The 17,822-nt window shown below is 32.2% G+C and overlaps 2 protein-coding genes across 4 annotated transcripts; one reads left to right on the top strand and one right to left on the bottom strand.

The window, feature by feature from the left end:
* The first annotated feature begins 2,698 nt into the window (after positions 1-2,698).
* LOC117928968 (protein RETICULATA-RELATED 5, chloroplastic-like) lies at positions 2,699-9,282 on the top strand. The gene is made up of 7 exons (XM_034849128.1): positions 2,699-3,449; positions 5,555-5,684; positions 6,031-6,561; positions 6,831-6,938; positions 7,148-7,696; positions 8,321-8,434; positions 8,713-9,282. The coding sequence occupies exons 1-7, from the start codon at positions 2,779-2,781 to the stop codon at positions 8,857-8,859; spliced, it is 2,250 nt and encodes a 749-aa protein (XP_034705019.1). The 5' UTR covers positions 2,699-2,778; the 3' UTR covers positions 8,860-9,282.
* Positions 9,283-9,986: 704 nt separating this feature from the next.
* LOC117927604 (arogenate dehydrogenase 1, chloroplastic-like) lies at positions 9,987-12,350 on the bottom strand. Of its 3 annotated transcripts, none has more exons than XM_034847209.1 (7): positions 12,084-12,347; positions 11,752-11,920; positions 11,017-11,172; positions 10,822-10,904; positions 10,652-10,721; positions 10,389-10,463; positions 9,987-10,272 (listed from the first exon to the last, which is right to left on the bottom strand). In XM_034847209.1, exons 1-7 carry the CDS (start codon positions 12,257-12,259, stop codon positions 10,183-10,185), a joined length of 819 nt encoding a protein of 272 aa, XP_034703100.1. In that variant the 5' UTR covers positions 12,260-12,347; the 3' UTR covers positions 9,987-10,182. The 3 variants fall into 3 exon arrangements, with proteins under 3 accessions (XP_034703100.1, XP_034703102.1, XP_034703101.1); XM_034847210.1 differs by having other exon boundaries at positions 10,231-10,318; positions 12,084-12,350; XM_034847211.1 differs by lacking the exon at positions 11,017-11,172 and having other exon boundaries at positions 12,084-12,349.
* Positions 12,351-17,822: the final 5,472 nt, after the last annotated feature.

Raw genomic sequence — 17,822 nt, 5'->3', positions numbered from 1 at the left:
TAACCCTGTAGACAACTTTTAAAGTCGTGAGGGCCCATTTGGGTTCAAAGCGGAAAATATCTACAAGGTTGAGAGTGGGTCGTTACAAATGGTATTAGAGTTGATATTCGACTTCGATGTAGGGGTTTGTTTGGCCCCTTAGGGGTATTCGTCTATTTGGCCCCGCAATCATGTGGGACACAACGAATACGTTGTGTTTGCATGAGGGGTATCTGTAACATCCCACATCGAATATGTGGGAAATTTTATTTTTTAAAATTGTGAGAATCCCTTTAGGCCCAAAACAGACAATATCTACACAATTGGGAGTGGATTATTGCAAAACAAGCCTTTGCCACCATCTTTTTTCTCTCTCTCCAAAACATTTAATATTTTTTAATCACGTATTAGTATAAGCTTTGTGTAGATGATATCTATTCTTATAGGGTTGACACTTGAATAATTTAGTACAAGCTATCTTAATGTTATTCTAAAAACCTTGTTTAAAAAAACATACAAAAAATATGGCCACATAAGATTTTTTTTGTACGTTTTTAAAGAAAACGAAGAGGAAGAAGACATTCACAAGTTATACATTGAAAATATAATTTTAACCTTTGATTCATAGTTAGTAGAAGAAGGATTAACTTTTAATTTGTAGATGATAAAGTTGACACAAAAAAATTTAGTAGAATAAGACATTCACAAGATTTATATTGAAAAAAAAAAATCAATATTTGATTTTGTAGATAATATTTAGAATCGGTTTGGTAATGATTTTAGGAAGTATTTTTAATATTTATAATATTTAAAATTTTTATTATTAAAATATTAAAAATATTAGAAACACTTTCTATAATTACTCTCAAATGCACATTTAGAGTATGTTTGACAGTAATTTGATTTTTCAGTGTTAAAAATGTTAAAAACACTTTTTAAAATTATTATCAAACACGTTTTTAAAGCCTGTTTGGTAATGATTTTATAAAATGCTTTTAATATTTCTAATACTTAAAAATTTTTATTATTCAAGTATGAAAAATGTTAAAAACGTTTTATAAAATCACTCCTAAATACACTTTTAGTGTGCATATGATAGCAATTTTAGGAAGTATTTTTATCTTTTTTTAATATTTGAAAGATAAAAATTTTCGAGTGTAAGAAAGTCTAAAAATATTTTTTTAAATCATTATTAAACGCACTTTTAATCTTTGTAATGTTGATAAATGAAGAATTTAGTATTTTTATTCCAAGAATCTGGTTAGAAAAATATATACAAAAAAAATTGACAGCATAAGATTTTTTTAAGAAGGATCAGCCTTTGATCTGTGAATGATACTTTTAGCCTTACGAGGTTGACATATGAAGATTTAGTGGAGCAACGCATTCATGAACAAACTATAAGTTAAAAAAAGTCGATTTTAACCTTTGATTGAAAATAGCTTTTGAAAGCTTGACATTTTGTCCCGATAAGATGATCCCAGATGATATTTTAGTCTTAAAAGGTTGACATATGAGGGCTCAGTAGAAGAACGTGTTCACAAGCTATGTATTGAAAAGATGATTTTAACGTTTGATTTAATCGAAAGCTTGATATTTTGCCTCGATAAGATAATCCGAAAAAATAAAAAAAAGAAAAGAAAAAAAAATCCAAATTTGTATTTTGAAAAATCATTTTACAAGTCATATGTTTGAAATTATAATTTTAACCTTTGAATTAAAAGAGTGTTTGAAAGCTTGACATTTTGCCCTATGAGATGAAAAAACATTCCAAAGTTGTATTTTGAAATAATAATTTAGTAATTTTGGATCAAATTTTTTGGGTCTCATCGTGATATCAAAAAGTTATCATGGGAGATTTTTTTTTTAATATTATTCTAAAATTTTATTATTATAAATTGTTATTTTTAAAATAAATATAAAAATACAATTCTTATGGTTTAAAATAATAACTTTTGAGAGTTTTTTTTTACCAAATAATAAAAATAAACAAATAATATATGTTCAATAAATAAAAAAATCAACTTAAAGAAATCAAACAACCCTAAAATTATATTATTCTTTTTATAGAGAAATTGAATTATTTTTCATGTCTAAGAAGCTATAAAATTATATTTTATAAAAAAAAAAGGAAAAAATATTTATTATCATATTTAAATTCTCAAAGATAAAATTCATATTTAAATTTTTTTATAATATATTTTAATTGTTTTTAACTGTTTTCTTTTTTTTTTTTCATTTGAAAAATTAATTGCAGCATAAATAAATATTATTTTTAAAATATAAAAACAAGTCAAAAACATTATTCTCAAATAAAATTTTATTTTAGTAAATGACGAGGAAATTATTTTTGAAAACCGGAAAACATTCCATTACAGTTATTTTTTCTGAATTTTTTTATTTCAATATTTCAATGAAACATTCAAGCGATTTTCCCCCACTTCCACCCTGGACAACGATTTTAGAAAACCCCATCGCGACACGTAAGCTCTTGTTCGCCTTCACCTTCCTAGCCACTCAAATTCGTGCATATCCGACACGTCAGAAAATAGCAAAACTCCAGCGGCCAGAAAAAATAAAATAATTAATTTCTTTATTGCACCCTTACGTGGTGAGTGCAGTGTTCAAAGAAAAATATCAGATAATTCTTATTTCTCCAAGTGGAAAATACTTTTAATGCAATTTACAAAAATAGAGAAATTAAAGGCTGAAGGCCACGGTTGCCCACGGCTGGCCCATCTTTCTCTCTCCCGCTCTTTTTCGCTTGCCATGTGGTAACTTTTCTCTCGCCGTCCGGAAATGAAGCCTCACACTCACAGAGGCTTCGGCTCTGGCTCAGTGTTTGTCAGCTCAGCGAGCGGCCGTCGTTTTGATCTACAGGAGAATCACATCGGGAAGGCATTTTTAGCCGGAAACCATGTTTTCCGGCGGATTTCGACTGGAAAGCGCTGCGGTGTTGATGTGGCAGTCAGATGCTGCCGGAGCCCGGTGGAAAAGCGTGAGTCTTCATGCTCCGATCGAGATCGTCTGTTTGAGGTCGGGACAAGGCGGGAGGTGTTGGTCACGCCATTCTTGGCGATTGGAGCGTATTTGTTGCAGTCAGTGGTGGCGAGAGCGGAGGAGGGAACTGAGGCTGTGATGCCGGCGGCGGCATCGGGGACAGTGCCAGCGGCAGCGGAGAAGAAGATGGAGGAGGCGATAATTTCGAGGATTTACGATGCGACGGTGATCGGAGAGCCAATGGCCCTCGGCAAAGATAAACGGAAGGTTTGGGAGAAGTTGATGAATGCTCGAATTGTGTATTTGGGCGAAGCGGAGCAAGTTCCAATTCGCGATGATAGGGAATTGGAGCTTGAGATTGTGAAGAAATTGAGGAAAAGGTGTGCTGAGAATGAACGGCCTTTATCTTTGGCTTTGGAGGCATTTCCTTGCAATTTACAGGAACAGCTCAACCAATACATGGACTATAGGTTTGTACTGGTTCTTTTAACGTGTTCTTTGTCATTGAGCTCTGTCATCTTGACATTTGAGGATGTTTTACTGAATTCAATGATTCAAATGTGCCCGAATTGTGTAAGGGCTTGACATGGATGCTTTGAATGTTTTTCCTAAGAAAGCATTAGAGATGTTTCCAGAAACGTAGTTGTTATTCTAAATCTACAGCTGTAGTTCAACATGTTCACTATTTTTTTCTCACTAGGAATTGATTATGTGATCTCATGGAGCAATAATGAGTAGTGATACTGACTTTGCCTTTACTGTTCCATTGGGGAGAAGTCCATACGATTATTGCACGCAACCATACGATTATTCTGGAACATTTTGAATGAAGATCGTAAACTCTAATTTTCTAGCCTACAAGAGAAGGACTGCTTGCTGCAACAAGGAAAAACTCTATCACATGTACTGTGACAGTCAGTAAATTTTCTTACCACGTGTTGATAGCTGGCACTCATGTAAGACAGATAGAGTGACATTTTTAACTTGCCACATTCAGCCTCAAAATTTGATAACAGGGTGGGTTTCTGTGTGACATGATTATTTTTGTCTAAATGCTTCCATGAACAATCTTAAATTCTATATCAATAGAACTGATCTTTGAAGTTGTCTTTACTTGAGATAAGGCTGCATTCTGTTGATTTTTTTTTATTTTTTTTTTCCAACTAGGATTTGTTTGAACAGATTAATTATTCTTATTTTATTTGGATTCATATATTTAAGGCGCAAACAAGAATACATGGAATGAATGAATTCATGTGGGGAAAAGCCTTAACCTTGGATCAAGTTCAAAGAAGAGAGTGGTCTTTAGCGAATAGATGTTATCTTTGTCAAATTGATGAGGAACTCATTGACCACATCCTTGTACACCTTGTAAAGACAAGGGTTCTATGGGAACTGCTTTTTGCTCTTTTTGGTTTCGTGGGTGCTTCCATTGTCGTTCAGAGAGACACATCTAAGCTGACAAGGTTCATTTGTGGGCAAAAGGCGTAAGAAGGCATGGAGAGCAACCTCCCTTATGCATCTTTTGGACGGTTTGGAAGGCAAGAAACAAATTTGCCTTTGATGGTGGTGAGCTTTCACTTGAAATGCTAAAAAAACTCTTCTATTTGTTTTTAGTGGTTGGAAACTAAGATGTTCATAAAGGATGGTCCTTCGACTCTAGTAAATTTCTTTGATTGGTTGGACTTTTGTTGAGGATGGTGTTGTTGTAGCACTTCTTGTTTTGTAGCTCCTTTTCTTGGTTGAGCCTCTTTGTGGTTTGTGTATATGTCCTCTAAACTTTGGGTTGCTATTCGGGTGCATCTTTTTAATATATATATGCTTATTTATCTATCAAAAAAAAAAAAAAACGGAATACATGAAATGAATTCAAGACGAAACTTGACCACCCTTTTCGGTTTCTAAAATATCTTCAGTATCCACTGAAGTTGCAAGCATCAGTTGTTGCACCATGAAATCAGTACGCAAGAATACCATACTGATAATTCGGATAACTTGTTATTTTTTTCTTCCACACCTAACGAGTAGTGTCTCGGCGTGGAGTTGATTCACATTTGATTTGTTAAGCAAACAACTTGAAATCCCTTGAGCCTTGACTCAAGTAGCAAGGGGTTGGGGTGGGGATGTAAGAGGTTCCAGAAAATAATAATGATAAAAAAAATATTACCCATCAAAAAGGGGGGAAAAATAGAGCATGCACCTTGAGAGAGGAAGTCAGCATTTCTTCAATTGTATCTGTTGTGCTTTTTTCCATTGCCGTTGTTTGTAACTTGTGATGGGAAGTCCTTATTTTATTGATTCAAATCATCAGATATCAATGTGCAGAAGGTAGGATAAACACTTTCCACTAATTAGGAACCCTGTAAAGCTGAGCTTTCGTTGGTTACTGATACTGCACTTTATTCATACATCATTCTGTGCTTTATATTTTATTTTATGTTTGGAACTGCCTTCTATGAAAAGATTTATTTTTTTTAAATGCATTATTAGAGGTTGGATAAAGCCTATTCATTCTTGTTCATTTTTCTCTCCTACATTTCCGCACTGCTTAATTGAAGCATATACTAAATGGCAGGATTGATGGAGGAACCTTAAAGTCTTATGCATCACATTGGCCACCTCAGCGTTGGCAGGAGTATGAGCCTCTTTTAAGTTATTGTCGAGATAATGGAGTTCGGTTAGTTGCTTGTGGTACACCTCTTGAGGTATGTGTACATTTTTGTGTAAATCTGTGAACACAGGTCTAAAACTTTCTCCAAGTTCCTAGGACAAGACAATAAGGAAACAAATTCAGGAAAAAGGAAAAAAATGATCAATTTGTTTTAGATTCAAATGGAAGCAAGTTGGATATGACTTTTAGTAGTGTTTAAATAAGGCCTTGGTCTTTGCAAAGATGCATCCATATCCAAAAGGATACTGTTTGCTTTGTACTTCTCTTGGGATTGATTTTTTCCTTTTTCTATTACTTTTAATTGTTGTCATTTTAATTTGTCAGTTTATTCATGAGCGCTATAGTAGCAAATAAACTTCCTGATTATTCTGAAACAATAGGTCCTAAGGACTGTTCAAGCTGAAGGAATTCGTGGGCTTTCTAAGGCTGAACGCAGAAAATATGCTCCTCCAGCCGGTTCAGGCTTCATCTCAGGCTTTACTTCTATCTCACGCAAATCATCAATAGACACGAATTCTCCAAATCAGTCTGTTCCTTTTGGACCAAGCTCATATCTATCTGCACAGGCAAGAGTGGTTGAGGACCATACAATGTCCCAGATAATCTTACAAGAAATGGTGGACGGAGGAACCACTGGTATGCTGGTAGTGGTGACAGGTGCAAACCATGTTATGTATGGATCAAGAGGGACAGGGCTGCCAGCAAGAATTTCAAAGAAGCTGCAAAAAAGGAATCAAACTGTAATATTACTTGACCCTGAGAGGCAATATATACGAAGAGAAGGAGAAGTCCCTGTTGCCGATTTCTTGTGGTATTCTGCTGCCAGGCCCTGTAGCAGAAATTGCTTCGATCGTGCTGAAGTTGCCCGAGTAATGAATGCAGCTGGCAGGAGGCGGGATGCCCTACCACAGGTTAGCCTTTCTTAATAGTATTTTTAGAGATGGGATGACTTCTAATTATGCCCTTGACTCAATGGATTCTTATGTTTTAACCATTTTCTCATGCATTATTGCATAGTTTTAGACCCTTTGATCTCGTTATGTGAATTGAAGTTGAATCAAGTTGAGTAAGATGTTTAGCGCTGGATTTGCATGTTATAAATGCCATTATAAATGGTTCATCTTCCCCAGAATTTTCCTTTATTCTTCTCATGAAGATGGTATTGTGTCATGCTTATCAGGATCTTCAGAAAGGACTTGATCTAGGTCTGGTTTCACCTGAGGTACTACAGAACTTCTTTGATCTGGAGCAATATCCTCTTATTTCAGAGCTCACTCACCGATTCCAGGTAAGCTTGTTTTATGGGGGATCAAATCCTTTTTTGGTATTCAAGCTTAAGAACACTCTACCTTATTTACTGTAAGGTTAAACCTGTTGTGCATATGGGACATTTCCTGTTCTCTTGTTTATCTTGTGATGCTATGGGCAAAAGCAATTGATTATAGGGAGGGTACTTCTAAATAGGTAGAAAGTTGATGATAGCTCATCTTGATGCAGGGTTTCAGGGAGAGATTGTTGGCAGACCCCAAATTCCTGCATAGATTAGCGATAGAAGAAGTTATATCAATAACCACTACTCTTTTAGCACAGTATGAGAGGCGCAAAGAAAATTTCTTTGAGGAGCTTGACTATGTTATTACAGATACCCTGAGGGGATCAGTAGTTGATTTTTTTACTGTGTGGCTTCCTGCCCCAACTTTGTCATTCCTTTCATATGCTGATGAGATGAACGCCCCTGATGGCATAGATGCATTAAAGGGTCTCCTTGGTTCCATTCCAGACAATGCATTCCAGAAGAATCTTGCTGGGAAGGACTGGAATCTGAGTCATAGAGTCGCTTCAGTGCTTTTTGGTGGTGTCAAACTTGCTAGTGTCGGATTTATTTCTAGCATTGGGGCTGTGGCTGCATCAAATACTTTGTATGCAGTCCGCAAAATCCTTAATCCAGCACTAATTGTTAATCAGCAAAATAAAAGGTCACCGATATTTAAAACAGCATTTGTCTATGGATGCTTTCTTGGAATATCAGCCAATCTCCGGTATCAGGTAAAGCTCAAAATTGTAAATTATAATGTTTGCATTATTACAAAAGTTGCAGGAACTCATTTTTGGAAATTGAATAGAAAAAATTCTTCTTGTTTTGTTTTTCAGTAGTGGCCACATAAGGCATAGGTGGAGAGTAATGACAGCTTTATGAAAGGTGTCTAGGAAGTTGTGGTTTCCATTCTTTTGGGGCTATATGCACTAAACACGTTCTTAAGAGATTATCTGTATTGTTGGTCCTGGCCAAACAATGACTGGCTATTAGAAAAAGTGAAAGATTGAATGTCTAGGATACATAAATTATTTTTGAACTTGGGGGATTGAGTAGGTTGGCCCCATCAACCGATGACAGTGTTGTCATCATCATAATTATGCTTCAAACATTGTTGTTTCAATTACTAGCTGGTAACTGTTTAATCTCATTTGTTATAATCTCTAGCTTGAAAGCTACATGTTGGATATCAAACCGAGTATTTGCCACTATACTTTTAAGTACAAAATATCTTGGAAACCAACCCACATGAATTGATGTCCTTTTTTCTCTTTTTTTCTTTTTTACTATCTTTTTCATCTTTATTTTGTCTTATTATTTCTTTGGTATTGATGTTAAAACAAATTGTAACACAGATAATTGCTGGAGTAGTGGAGCATCGATTTTCTGATCAATTTGCTTCTCAACCATTACTTGTGAATATGCTATCCTTTTTTGCTCGGACAATCAACTCCTACTGGGGAACCCAGGTTAGGCTCAATTTTAATTTCTTGAAGTTCCCTCTTTTTGCCCATTTTAACTCCTTTTCTCTTTGGTAAAATTTATCATGTAATTATCATCCATACCATTACTCCTGAGAAATCATGAAAAAGGGCTGCTTCATTGCATAATTAAGCAGCCAAGTTGTTGCCGGTGCACATGTACTTCTATCTGTGTGGAACTGTTATTTAACATCTACCTGTAATAATGGTGTTGAATGGTTTTCCCACTTCATATTGGTTTAATTTCCTCTCTTTATATGCTGCAGCAATGGGTTGATCTTGCACGATTTACGGGGCTGCAGACTCGAAAGAGCGAGCCACCCTCCTACCAAACAGTAGATTCTTCAAATCATGCTGCGTTAGAATGCAGCAGCGCAGAAGAGGCCCATATTGATGAAATCAAGGATCAATAGGGTGACACACTTCATCTTGTCATACTAGTTTATCAATCATTCTGCCAAAGATGCTGAGAGATGGGATAATGGATTCAACCCGTTTGCCATATAGGTCCGATATATGCCCTTATTTCATATTGTTCAAATATCATTTTTTTACAAATTTTGGCAAACATTTCAGTGTATAGTGGCAGAATTAACCAACTGCACGAGAACTATATTGAATTCTACATGAGTTTGAAGTAAGGGATACTTGAAAAGCATATAGCTGGGAATTCAACCCACAATATAGATTGAATGGCACAACCCTCGTTTGAAACACACCTCTTCTGAATGACACTTGTAACTTAAACTTGGGTTGCAACTTGTGTGGGTTGGTCCAAGCCAACTCAATCTGATCTCAAGGTGGGCTTGGCAAATCATTTTTATTATTCGACTTTAGTGATTGTAACATTCCGGTTGGACTTTGGTTAAATTTTTTTCAACTCAAATTCAATTTGGGTTGAATTCAAGCCAAAGTTTGGATAACTAAGGTGGTGTTTATTTTTTTACTTAATTCTAAATAGAACTTTAATGTTTAATAGTGTTAAGTATTAAACAGTTTATTTTTGTAATATTTTATTTCTATTAAGCATTAAAAGGTAAAGAGAAATTAGCATGTTATTTTTTTTATTTAGAAAAAGTCAAAATATTTGACTTTTTCTATTTAGTAAAAAATTTATAATAAGTCATGAAAAAATAGAAAAACAAACAATCTAAAGTTTAAAAGCAAATTACTTTCAACAAAAAACTAAAAAAACAAACACTCTTTAAGTCTTTATACTATTTGTAATATATATTTTTATATAATAATATTCATTTTTTTTTATAAAAATTTTAAGAAAAAAATATCAAATTATAATTATATCATATATTTTTTCATTTTTTTAAAAATATATAAATTTATTTTTTCTTATTTGTTATTGTCTTAAAATTTTCCCCGCTTGGGTTGGGTTAGGCTTGGATTAGCCATTAACCTGATTCAACTCATCCATGTTGCGGTCTTACATTTTTTCTTTGAAGCTCACAAAAAGGATTGGACACCTCAAAGGTTATTGAAACCATTTTCTTAAGGTTCATTCTTTGTTTTCACATGTAGATCAGGCTTTTCAGTTCTGAATTTTGACCCATTAAAATAAAAAATCGAATCCATACATGTAGAGATGAGCCGCATTCAAGCTCAGAGGGTCTAGTTAACATTAGTTTTGGTGTACACTAATAATCTACCAGAAAAAGGAGAAGTACCAAACCAATAAAGCAGTCAAAGAACCCTCAAATTTATCTTCTCTGTGAGGCTCGTCTCTATAATGGCTGCATGCTTAGATCCGACTTCTCGTTCATCTCCTCTAGCTTCTGTTTGACCTTCTCAAATGCGAGTACTAGGTTGTTCAGCTGTATCATGATTTGTCAGTCAACCCAAAGCTTCTCATGTCAATTTCTACATAAAACAGTAGCATTTCCTTCATAAATCAGAAAGTCATCTTAGAACAGAGGAATCAGTGTCATACCTCTTGTTTAGCGAACTTATTATGGACAAATAACCCACTGTACAGATCGAAACTATCTCTGATTGTGCTCTCTTTCTGCAAATAACTGTATGTTAGTGTGTTCTTTCCTGATTATCATTTATGCTATGTTTGGTTTCCAAGACATGGTTTATCACAACCAAACAAAGGATAAATGAGTAATGCAGCTACTTTAGTGCATTTGATTCTCCCTTTTATACAAAAAGGCAAAACAAAATGGAGAAGGTATAAAGGACTGGGCATACCAATTGAATAAGTGTCTGAAAGCCTTTTGTGTCAATAGGTGTGGACTCAATCTCCATTTCTGACAGTATCCTGTTGAATGATAAGCCGAAGTTTCATCCATAACTGAGTTTTTCAGCAGTTCATGCTCATTTGGGATTAGGGATTAGGGATGGGCAAGAAGAGCTTCTACCTGCCAATGGTGTGAGTAAGAAACTGACTCCTCGCCGCCAGTTTATCATGTTCTTCACAGGACATTTCCAGCATTCTGCAACCCTGAATCAACCAGCAGATATGTAGGCATGAATTTCCTTTCTAAAACACTTCCAAACCTATTATAATAAGAGAATGGTTGCAAACCAACTCCAAATCTCACACTAACGCTTACCTCACTCTCAAAAATGTGTAGGAAAGAGGAGCAGGTAGCTTCATCCCTTATTCGAACCCTCTCGTACATGAAAGATAAACCATTCCACCCATCTCTCCCACTCTCTGGTCCAAACATTGGGTGAGTGCAAAGCACATCCGACTCCTCGGGAAGCACCTTACCCATGGAATTCAAATATATGTATCACATGGGTAAACAGTTGTGTCAAACAATGTGATTTCTATAATAGCTTAGCTTATTTTAAAAAATGACCATCAAGTGAACTTCGTGCGCTTTCCCAACTCACTTGGGATGTAATCGGATGGGTGGGCCAGGATTCCCCTCCCCCATCCATCCTCGTTTGTAATTTCTTATCCCATCTCCACTTCATTCTCCGTCTTAGACTAGGCGGGGTAGGGACAAGGAATCCCCACTAGGGGCAAGTTCCCCATCCCTATCCCACTAGGTCGAGGTAGGGAGACAAATACTCAATTACAAACCAAGAAATGGACTAGCAAACAGAAATTCGAATCCAGATCCTATAAAAATCAAAAGCTTCATGGCCATGTTAGATATAGATATTTTATGTGTGTATGGGGATAACAATTTAAACATGAACAGGGTTCTCTTATTTTATACTTGAGTTGAAAAGTGTAGGCTGTGAGGGCATCTTTCTTTATTCTCTACTAAATAAAAGTCTCTCAATTCCCCTTTTCTTCCTATTTCACATCAGGGTGTTCGGTTTTAAGTACATACTTGCAATAGAACCTCTCTTGGGCCTTCTTTAACCGATAGGACGTCGGCAAAGAGTGTCGGCCGCTTAAGACAGTGGAGAGGCAAAGACTTGAGGACCTCCGTTAGAGATAGTATAGATGTGCATAGCATTATAACATCATTCTCTGCTTCAATAAATTCAGTCATGCCCCTGTCAATCCACCCACATCTATTACATATTGAAAAAGAAAAAAAAAAAAAGCCAAGACTCCCAAGGTATTTTTCTGAAAAAGAAATACTGAAAACGGCACTTTCCAATAGCATTTTTTATTTTTTTTTTAGTCTTTAACAGAGAAAATGTGGGAGTATTGTACCTGAAGAATGAGATGCCCAAGCGGGCGCAGAGCTGAGAGTGATCTGACCGAGAAGTTGCGGTGAGGGTGTGGCCTTGTTTCATCATGGTTGTTGCCAGGAACTGCCCAAAGGGGCCGAATCCCACTATACCAATCCTGAGAGTTCTTGATAACGGAGAGGACGAAGAAACTGCCATGGTGAGTCAGAGAGAAAGAGACAGAGTTAGGCCTGTGGTGGTGGTGGTGTCCTTGGAGTGTGGGTTGGGCTTTGACCAAAGCAACCTTCGGAGGATAAGCTTCCCCTTAAATATAAGAGTTACTGATTGGAGATTTGTATAGGTCAACTTCGTCCGTTGACAGAAAGGAGATAGGCCAGATCATATTGTCCACTGAGGATGAAGAAATCCCTAATTGAGGTAAGTACATCTAAAAGCTTTTTCTAGAGGTGAATAAATGCTTTTTGAATAATTTTGCTAAAACAGTCTATGACTTAGAGCAAAAGTTACAAGAAAATATTTTGCTATATTTGATTTTACGAAAATATTAAGGAAAAAAAAGTAAAGAAAATATTTTTTTCATATTTTTTTACCATAAAAAATATTTTAAAAATAAAATATAATTAAAATTAATTAAAAATAAAAACAATTTATTGACTTTATATATATTATTTATTCTTCCTTTGACATGCGACCAATCTAGGAATGACTAACTCTTTATTTCATTTTTTTTCTTTTTCTTATTTTTTATTTCTTTATCATCACATTTTTTCTCAAAATTTTTAAGCGTCAAACACAAGATTATTTCAATTTATGCATAAATCTATTTATTTTTTTTTCATTCCAATATTATTATTTAAAAATTATTCCTTTAATTTCATTTTCTACCATCTCCCTAAAACTAAAAACAAGAAATCATCAACTAGGCTTCATTAGGTTTAATTTATGTCCCATCAAAATGTTACATAAAATTGTTTTCTTGTTTTCGATTATATTTTTCATTCTGGACAAAGTATCGATTGATACAATTAACATTGTGTTTCAGAGTGTTTTAATTAAAACTATGTTCGACAGTATTTCAATTATGTTTTTAGTTGAAACATCTTTTATAAGTGTTTTTAAATTGGTAGTAATTATAAAAAATGTTTTTAATTTTTATAATATTTAAAACATAAAAAATTTTAAATATTATAAACACTTTCTAAAATTATTATCTATCTAATTTTTCTTCAAAAGTAGTTTTTAGATTAAAAGTGCTTTTTAAAAATACTATCAAAATAGACTTCAAGTATGTGAAGACAAAATGATAAAAAATAAAAAAGATAATCCCTTACATTTGTTAGAGGTTTTTCTAATTAATCATACCCATGAAACAAAACTATAAATGCAAGAAGAATCAATGAAAAACATTGAATGTCTATATGATTAATTTATTTGTTTTAGAAATTTTTATTAGTTTTAGAATTTTTTTTTTAAAATTGTTTAAGATTCATTTGGACTTGAATTAGATTCATCCTCATCACTTTAGATAATTTTTTATGACTAATATGTTTAATAAAATAAATAAAAAATAAAACAATGATTCATGAAAGATCTAATCTAAAAATCAAATATTTTAAATTGTTTATTATATTTCCAAATATGCTTTTTAGGATCTCTTTCCATATATTTTTTCCTTAGCCTTTTTCTTCTCCATAATCCTATCTCCAAGATTTATATTTTACTCTATTCATTATAAACATTAAGTTTATTTTAAAAATAAATAAAAAATAGGTAGATATATAAAGAGCTTAGATGGACATATTTAATAATATTCATATTTTAAAATAGGAATAAATTTTGGATACAAGAGTGAAAATGAATACAAATACAAAACTTATTGGCTTGGAAGAAAGAAATCAAATTACTTTTTTTTAACTTATAAGTTCTAGTAAATTTAGAGTATCTTCGGTAACGATTTTAAAAAACATTTTTAATATTTTTAATACTTAAAAAATTTTATAATTTAAATGTTAAAAATGGTAGAAACGTTTCCTAAAATCACTGTCAAACACACTCTTAAACTCTTGAGAATGATTTTAGAAATGGTTAAAGGTCTATCTTAATGTTTGAAAAATCTCCTAAAATTTTTTAAATTATTTTTTAAATATGAAATTATATGAAGTCACTGGGAACATTTGGTATATGATTTTTTTAAAATAATATTTTTATTATATAATATATTTATATAAAAAAAAAGACATTAAATTGATTAAAAATGATAAAAAGATCTCGTATATGTAAATCTAAAATCATTTATTTTTTGTCTTGAAAAGTTACATGTTTTTGACATAAATGTCCTTCAACATATTGATTATTTACATGTGAATTTTTTAAAAAAGTTTATTTTTGAAACAAAAATGAAAACATTTTTATTTAAAATGAGTATTTTATAGGAATTTTCTTTTTAATAAAAAAAATACGTTCAGGGTTAAATTAACAAAATGGGGATGATAATTTCTTTTAATCAAATCACTCTAAATAATTGAATTAATTGACTAATAGGGATAAAAAGATTCTACATTTATCAATCTAATCTCCTCATTTTTTGTCTTGAAAAATAATTTGTTTTCGACATAAATATCCTTCACCCGGTTGATTATTTACATATGTAATATATTGATTATTTACCAATGTGTTTTAAAAAGAATTATTATTATTTTTTTAAATGAAGATATTTTTTTTCCAAAATGGATATTTTTTAATATTAAAAATATTTGAAGAATGAGGATGATTTTATCCCTTTTAATCAGAACAACCCTAAACTTTAAACAGCTTTTTTAATGGGATGTTACGAGATCATTCATCCAAAAAGTTATGCACATAAAAAGTCTGGCATAAGTGACAACTAGGGATGGCAACGGGGCGGGTTTTTTCGGGTACCCGCCCCACCCCGCCCCTAATGGGACGGGGTTAAAATTTATTAAACGGGTTTGGGACGGGTTTGAGATTTTTTTTTAAACCCGGGGCGGGTTTGGGGCGGGTTCGGGTATCGCCCCATCCCGCCCCGCCCCGCCCCGTTTACATATAAAATTAATTTTAAAATTTAATTTAATTTAATTTTAAAATTAAATTAATTTAAAATTTAATTTTAATATTTTTAATATATAGATAATAATAAATTTTTTTAATAAAATAAGTTATAAAAAATATAATAATTTTATTATTTATAAAATATATTTATTTTAATGTAATTAAATTTTTTTAAAGTAATTAAAAAAAAAAAAAAAAAAAAAGCTAAACGGGGCGGGGTCCCGTTTATTTTTTTAAATGGGACGGGGATGGAAATTGGTTTTGCTAAACGGGGCGGGGTTGGGATAGGGGCGACCCGTCCCGAACCCGCCCCGTTGCCATTCCTACTGACAACAACAAAAAAATGCACATCTTACACAAAATAAGCTGCAAATATGACCGAATTTAAGAAAAAATCAAAACCATTATAATCTATTTATGATTTGCTCAAAAAAAAAAAAAGAGACAACTATGAAGTCCAAAACGTCTCCTTTTCCTTATTTTCTCGGCCACCAAACAGAGGTTTATCTCAAATTGCCGAAACCACAAACCAACAACGACTCCAAACTTTTTGGAGAACTAAACAAAATGAATAGGACCACCACATAAAAAAATCCCAAATATTTGTATATCTATAAAAAAAACAAGGCACCGAGAAACGGATAAGATGGAGAATATACCTTTGATCCCTATAGATGTTTGGACGACTGGCCTGAACAAATCGCAGTCAGTGAGTACTCGATCTGAACCAGCTTTCCTGAAGGACGGGCCCTAGTTGGGCTTAATTACAGGCCCATCCAGCTTTGGCCCGAAAATTTCGGGCAGGCTGCGGTCCCCCTAGGGCCCTACCTACCTAATTTACATTCCTATATAAGGAACGAAAAAGATTTTTCCACGTGGCAAATAAAAAAGCAAAAGCGACCATTATTGGGGCCGGGTTGCAGCTGACACCCACGTGATCAAAGGGATGAGATCAAAGACGTGTGACCTACCATCTTTGAGTCTTGTTGATAAAGACAAAATCAATTGCATTAAAACCTCACCCACACGTGGCAGTTGCTACCTTATCTCTTTTTCCACTGAGCGGCTTAAGCTGTGGCTTATAACTTATAAGCCACGTTTGAGCCGTAGAGATATTTTTATCCATTAAAAGTTTTTTTTTTAAATGGAGAATATTTTAGTTTTTGATTTAAATGTTCATTTTATTTATGGTTTATAATTATCAAATATGGTTTTTTTTTTCTTCTAAAAATTAGAAATAAAATTAGAACTATAAGCATATTTAATATTTGTGAAAATAAAAGACACATTTAAAAAAAAATTATATTTTCTACAATAGTGGTGGAATATAAGGTTGTGTTTGAGAAACATTTTGAAAAATAATTCTAATAAACATTTTTTATAAAAATATGTTTGGAATCTAAAATATTGTTTTATTGACTGATTTTATTTGTTTTCAAATATATTTTAAAAATAATTTTTATGTATAGTATTTTATTTTTAATTATTTGTCATTTTTGTATAATTATTTTTTAAATTAACTATTGAAAATTAATTAAAGATGTTATTATCAAAATATTGTGTTTTTAAATTACTCAACATGTTTTTTATTTTAAAAAATAAAAAATGAATTTAGAAAATGATTGCCAAACACGATCGTAAGTATTTGAAAAGTAAACCTAAATTTCAATTTTTTAGAATTTGTTTGATAACGGTTATCGAAAACAATTTCTTATTCTTTAGAACAAAAAATCAAGAAAAACAAGTTTAACAATCAAAAACTATTTTTTGTTTTTTATTTTTAAGAATAGAAAATAAATTATTTTTAGATAACATATGTTAATCATTTTTTGAGAATTATTTTAAAAACTAATTATACAAATATGTAAAATAATTAAAAATAAAATATTATATATAAAAATTATTTTTAAAAATATTAAAAAACAAGTTTTTAAGTATACTTTTATTCTATAAAACATAAAGACAATTTTCAAAAACTATTTTAAAATTTATTTTTTAAAACTATTTTTTAAAACAGTTAGTTTTACACTTAAAAATCGTTTTTCATTTTTGTTTTTATAATTAAACTTTATACCATGAATCTAACACCTTCATACATATAATAATAAATTAATAATAGCAATAATATCAAAAAGACCCTTTTTCAAAAAAGATATCAATGGAAGTTCACTTTATTATACTTTATTACAGAGTATCAATTGATTTTACATGTAATCTTTGGGTACAATGTCTTATCAATCTCTTTATCTCATTTCATTGCGCATGCTGCCTAACCATTATTGCTCTTAGACTTATGACCAATTATTCAGTGAAGGAAAATATGTTACTAGACAAGTGACTACACGAGTCTTGTTACGGTACAGCACAAGCAATCAATTGAAAATTTTTAGTACCAAAAAGTAATTATTTAAAATATACTATATATTTTGTACTCACTCAATTTTTTTTTAAAAAATATCAATAATAATATTACCTTTTATTATTAAATTAATACCTTTGTCCAATCTTTATTTAATATAAAATATGATTCGATAGAAAATTTTAAAATATATAAATTAATTATATTTATTTTTTTCTTATTTTTCTTAATAAAATCAAATATAATTTTTTTTTTCTACTGCTTTCCGAGAAAAAAAGTATAGCCTTTGATTATTATCAAGATCATGCATTAAAATAAAATAATCAGGATGAA

Source organism: Vitis riparia, chromosome 13 (genome assembly GCF_004353265.1).
Source record: "Vitis riparia cultivar Riparia Gloire de Montpellier isolate 1030 chromosome 13, EGFV_Vit.rip_1.0, whole genome shotgun sequence".
Taxonomy (NCBI): Eukaryota; Viridiplantae; Streptophyta; class Magnoliopsida; order Vitales; family Vitaceae; genus Vitis; species Vitis riparia.
The sequence above is the reverse complement of the archived record's forward strand: the minus strand, read 5'-3'. Positions and strand labels throughout refer to the sequence as shown.

What these genes read in the sequence shown, in the direction of transcription:
- LOC117928968 (XM_034849128.1), top strand. Translation starts at nt 2,779, where the DNA reads ATGAAGCCTCACACTCACAGAGGCTTCGGCTCTGGCTCAGTGTTTGTC. An exon ending in GGCGGGATGCCCTACCACAG is followed by an intron (nt 6,562 to 6,830) that starts GTTAGCCTTTCT and finishes CATGCTTATCAG; the next exon opens with GATCTTCAGAAAGGACTTGA. An exon ending in ACTCCTACTGGGGAACCCAG is followed by an intron (nt 8,435 to 8,712) that starts GTTAGGCTCAAT and finishes TATATGCTGCAG; the next exon opens with CAATGGGTTGATCTTGCACG.
- LOC117927604 (XM_034847209.1), bottom strand. Translation starts at nt 12,259, where the DNA reads ATGGCAGTTTCTTCGTCCTCTCCGTTATCAAGAACTCTCAGGATTGGT. An exon ending in CAAGAGAGGTTCTATTGCAA is followed by an intron (nt 11,173 to 11,751) that starts GTATGTACTTAA and finishes TCCATGGGTAAG; the next exon opens with GTGCTTCCCGAGGAGTCGGA. An exon ending in CTTACTCACACCATTGGCAG is followed by an intron (nt 10,722 to 10,821) that starts GTAGAAGCTCTT and finishes ATCATTCAACAG; the next exon opens with GATACTGTCAGAAATGGAGA.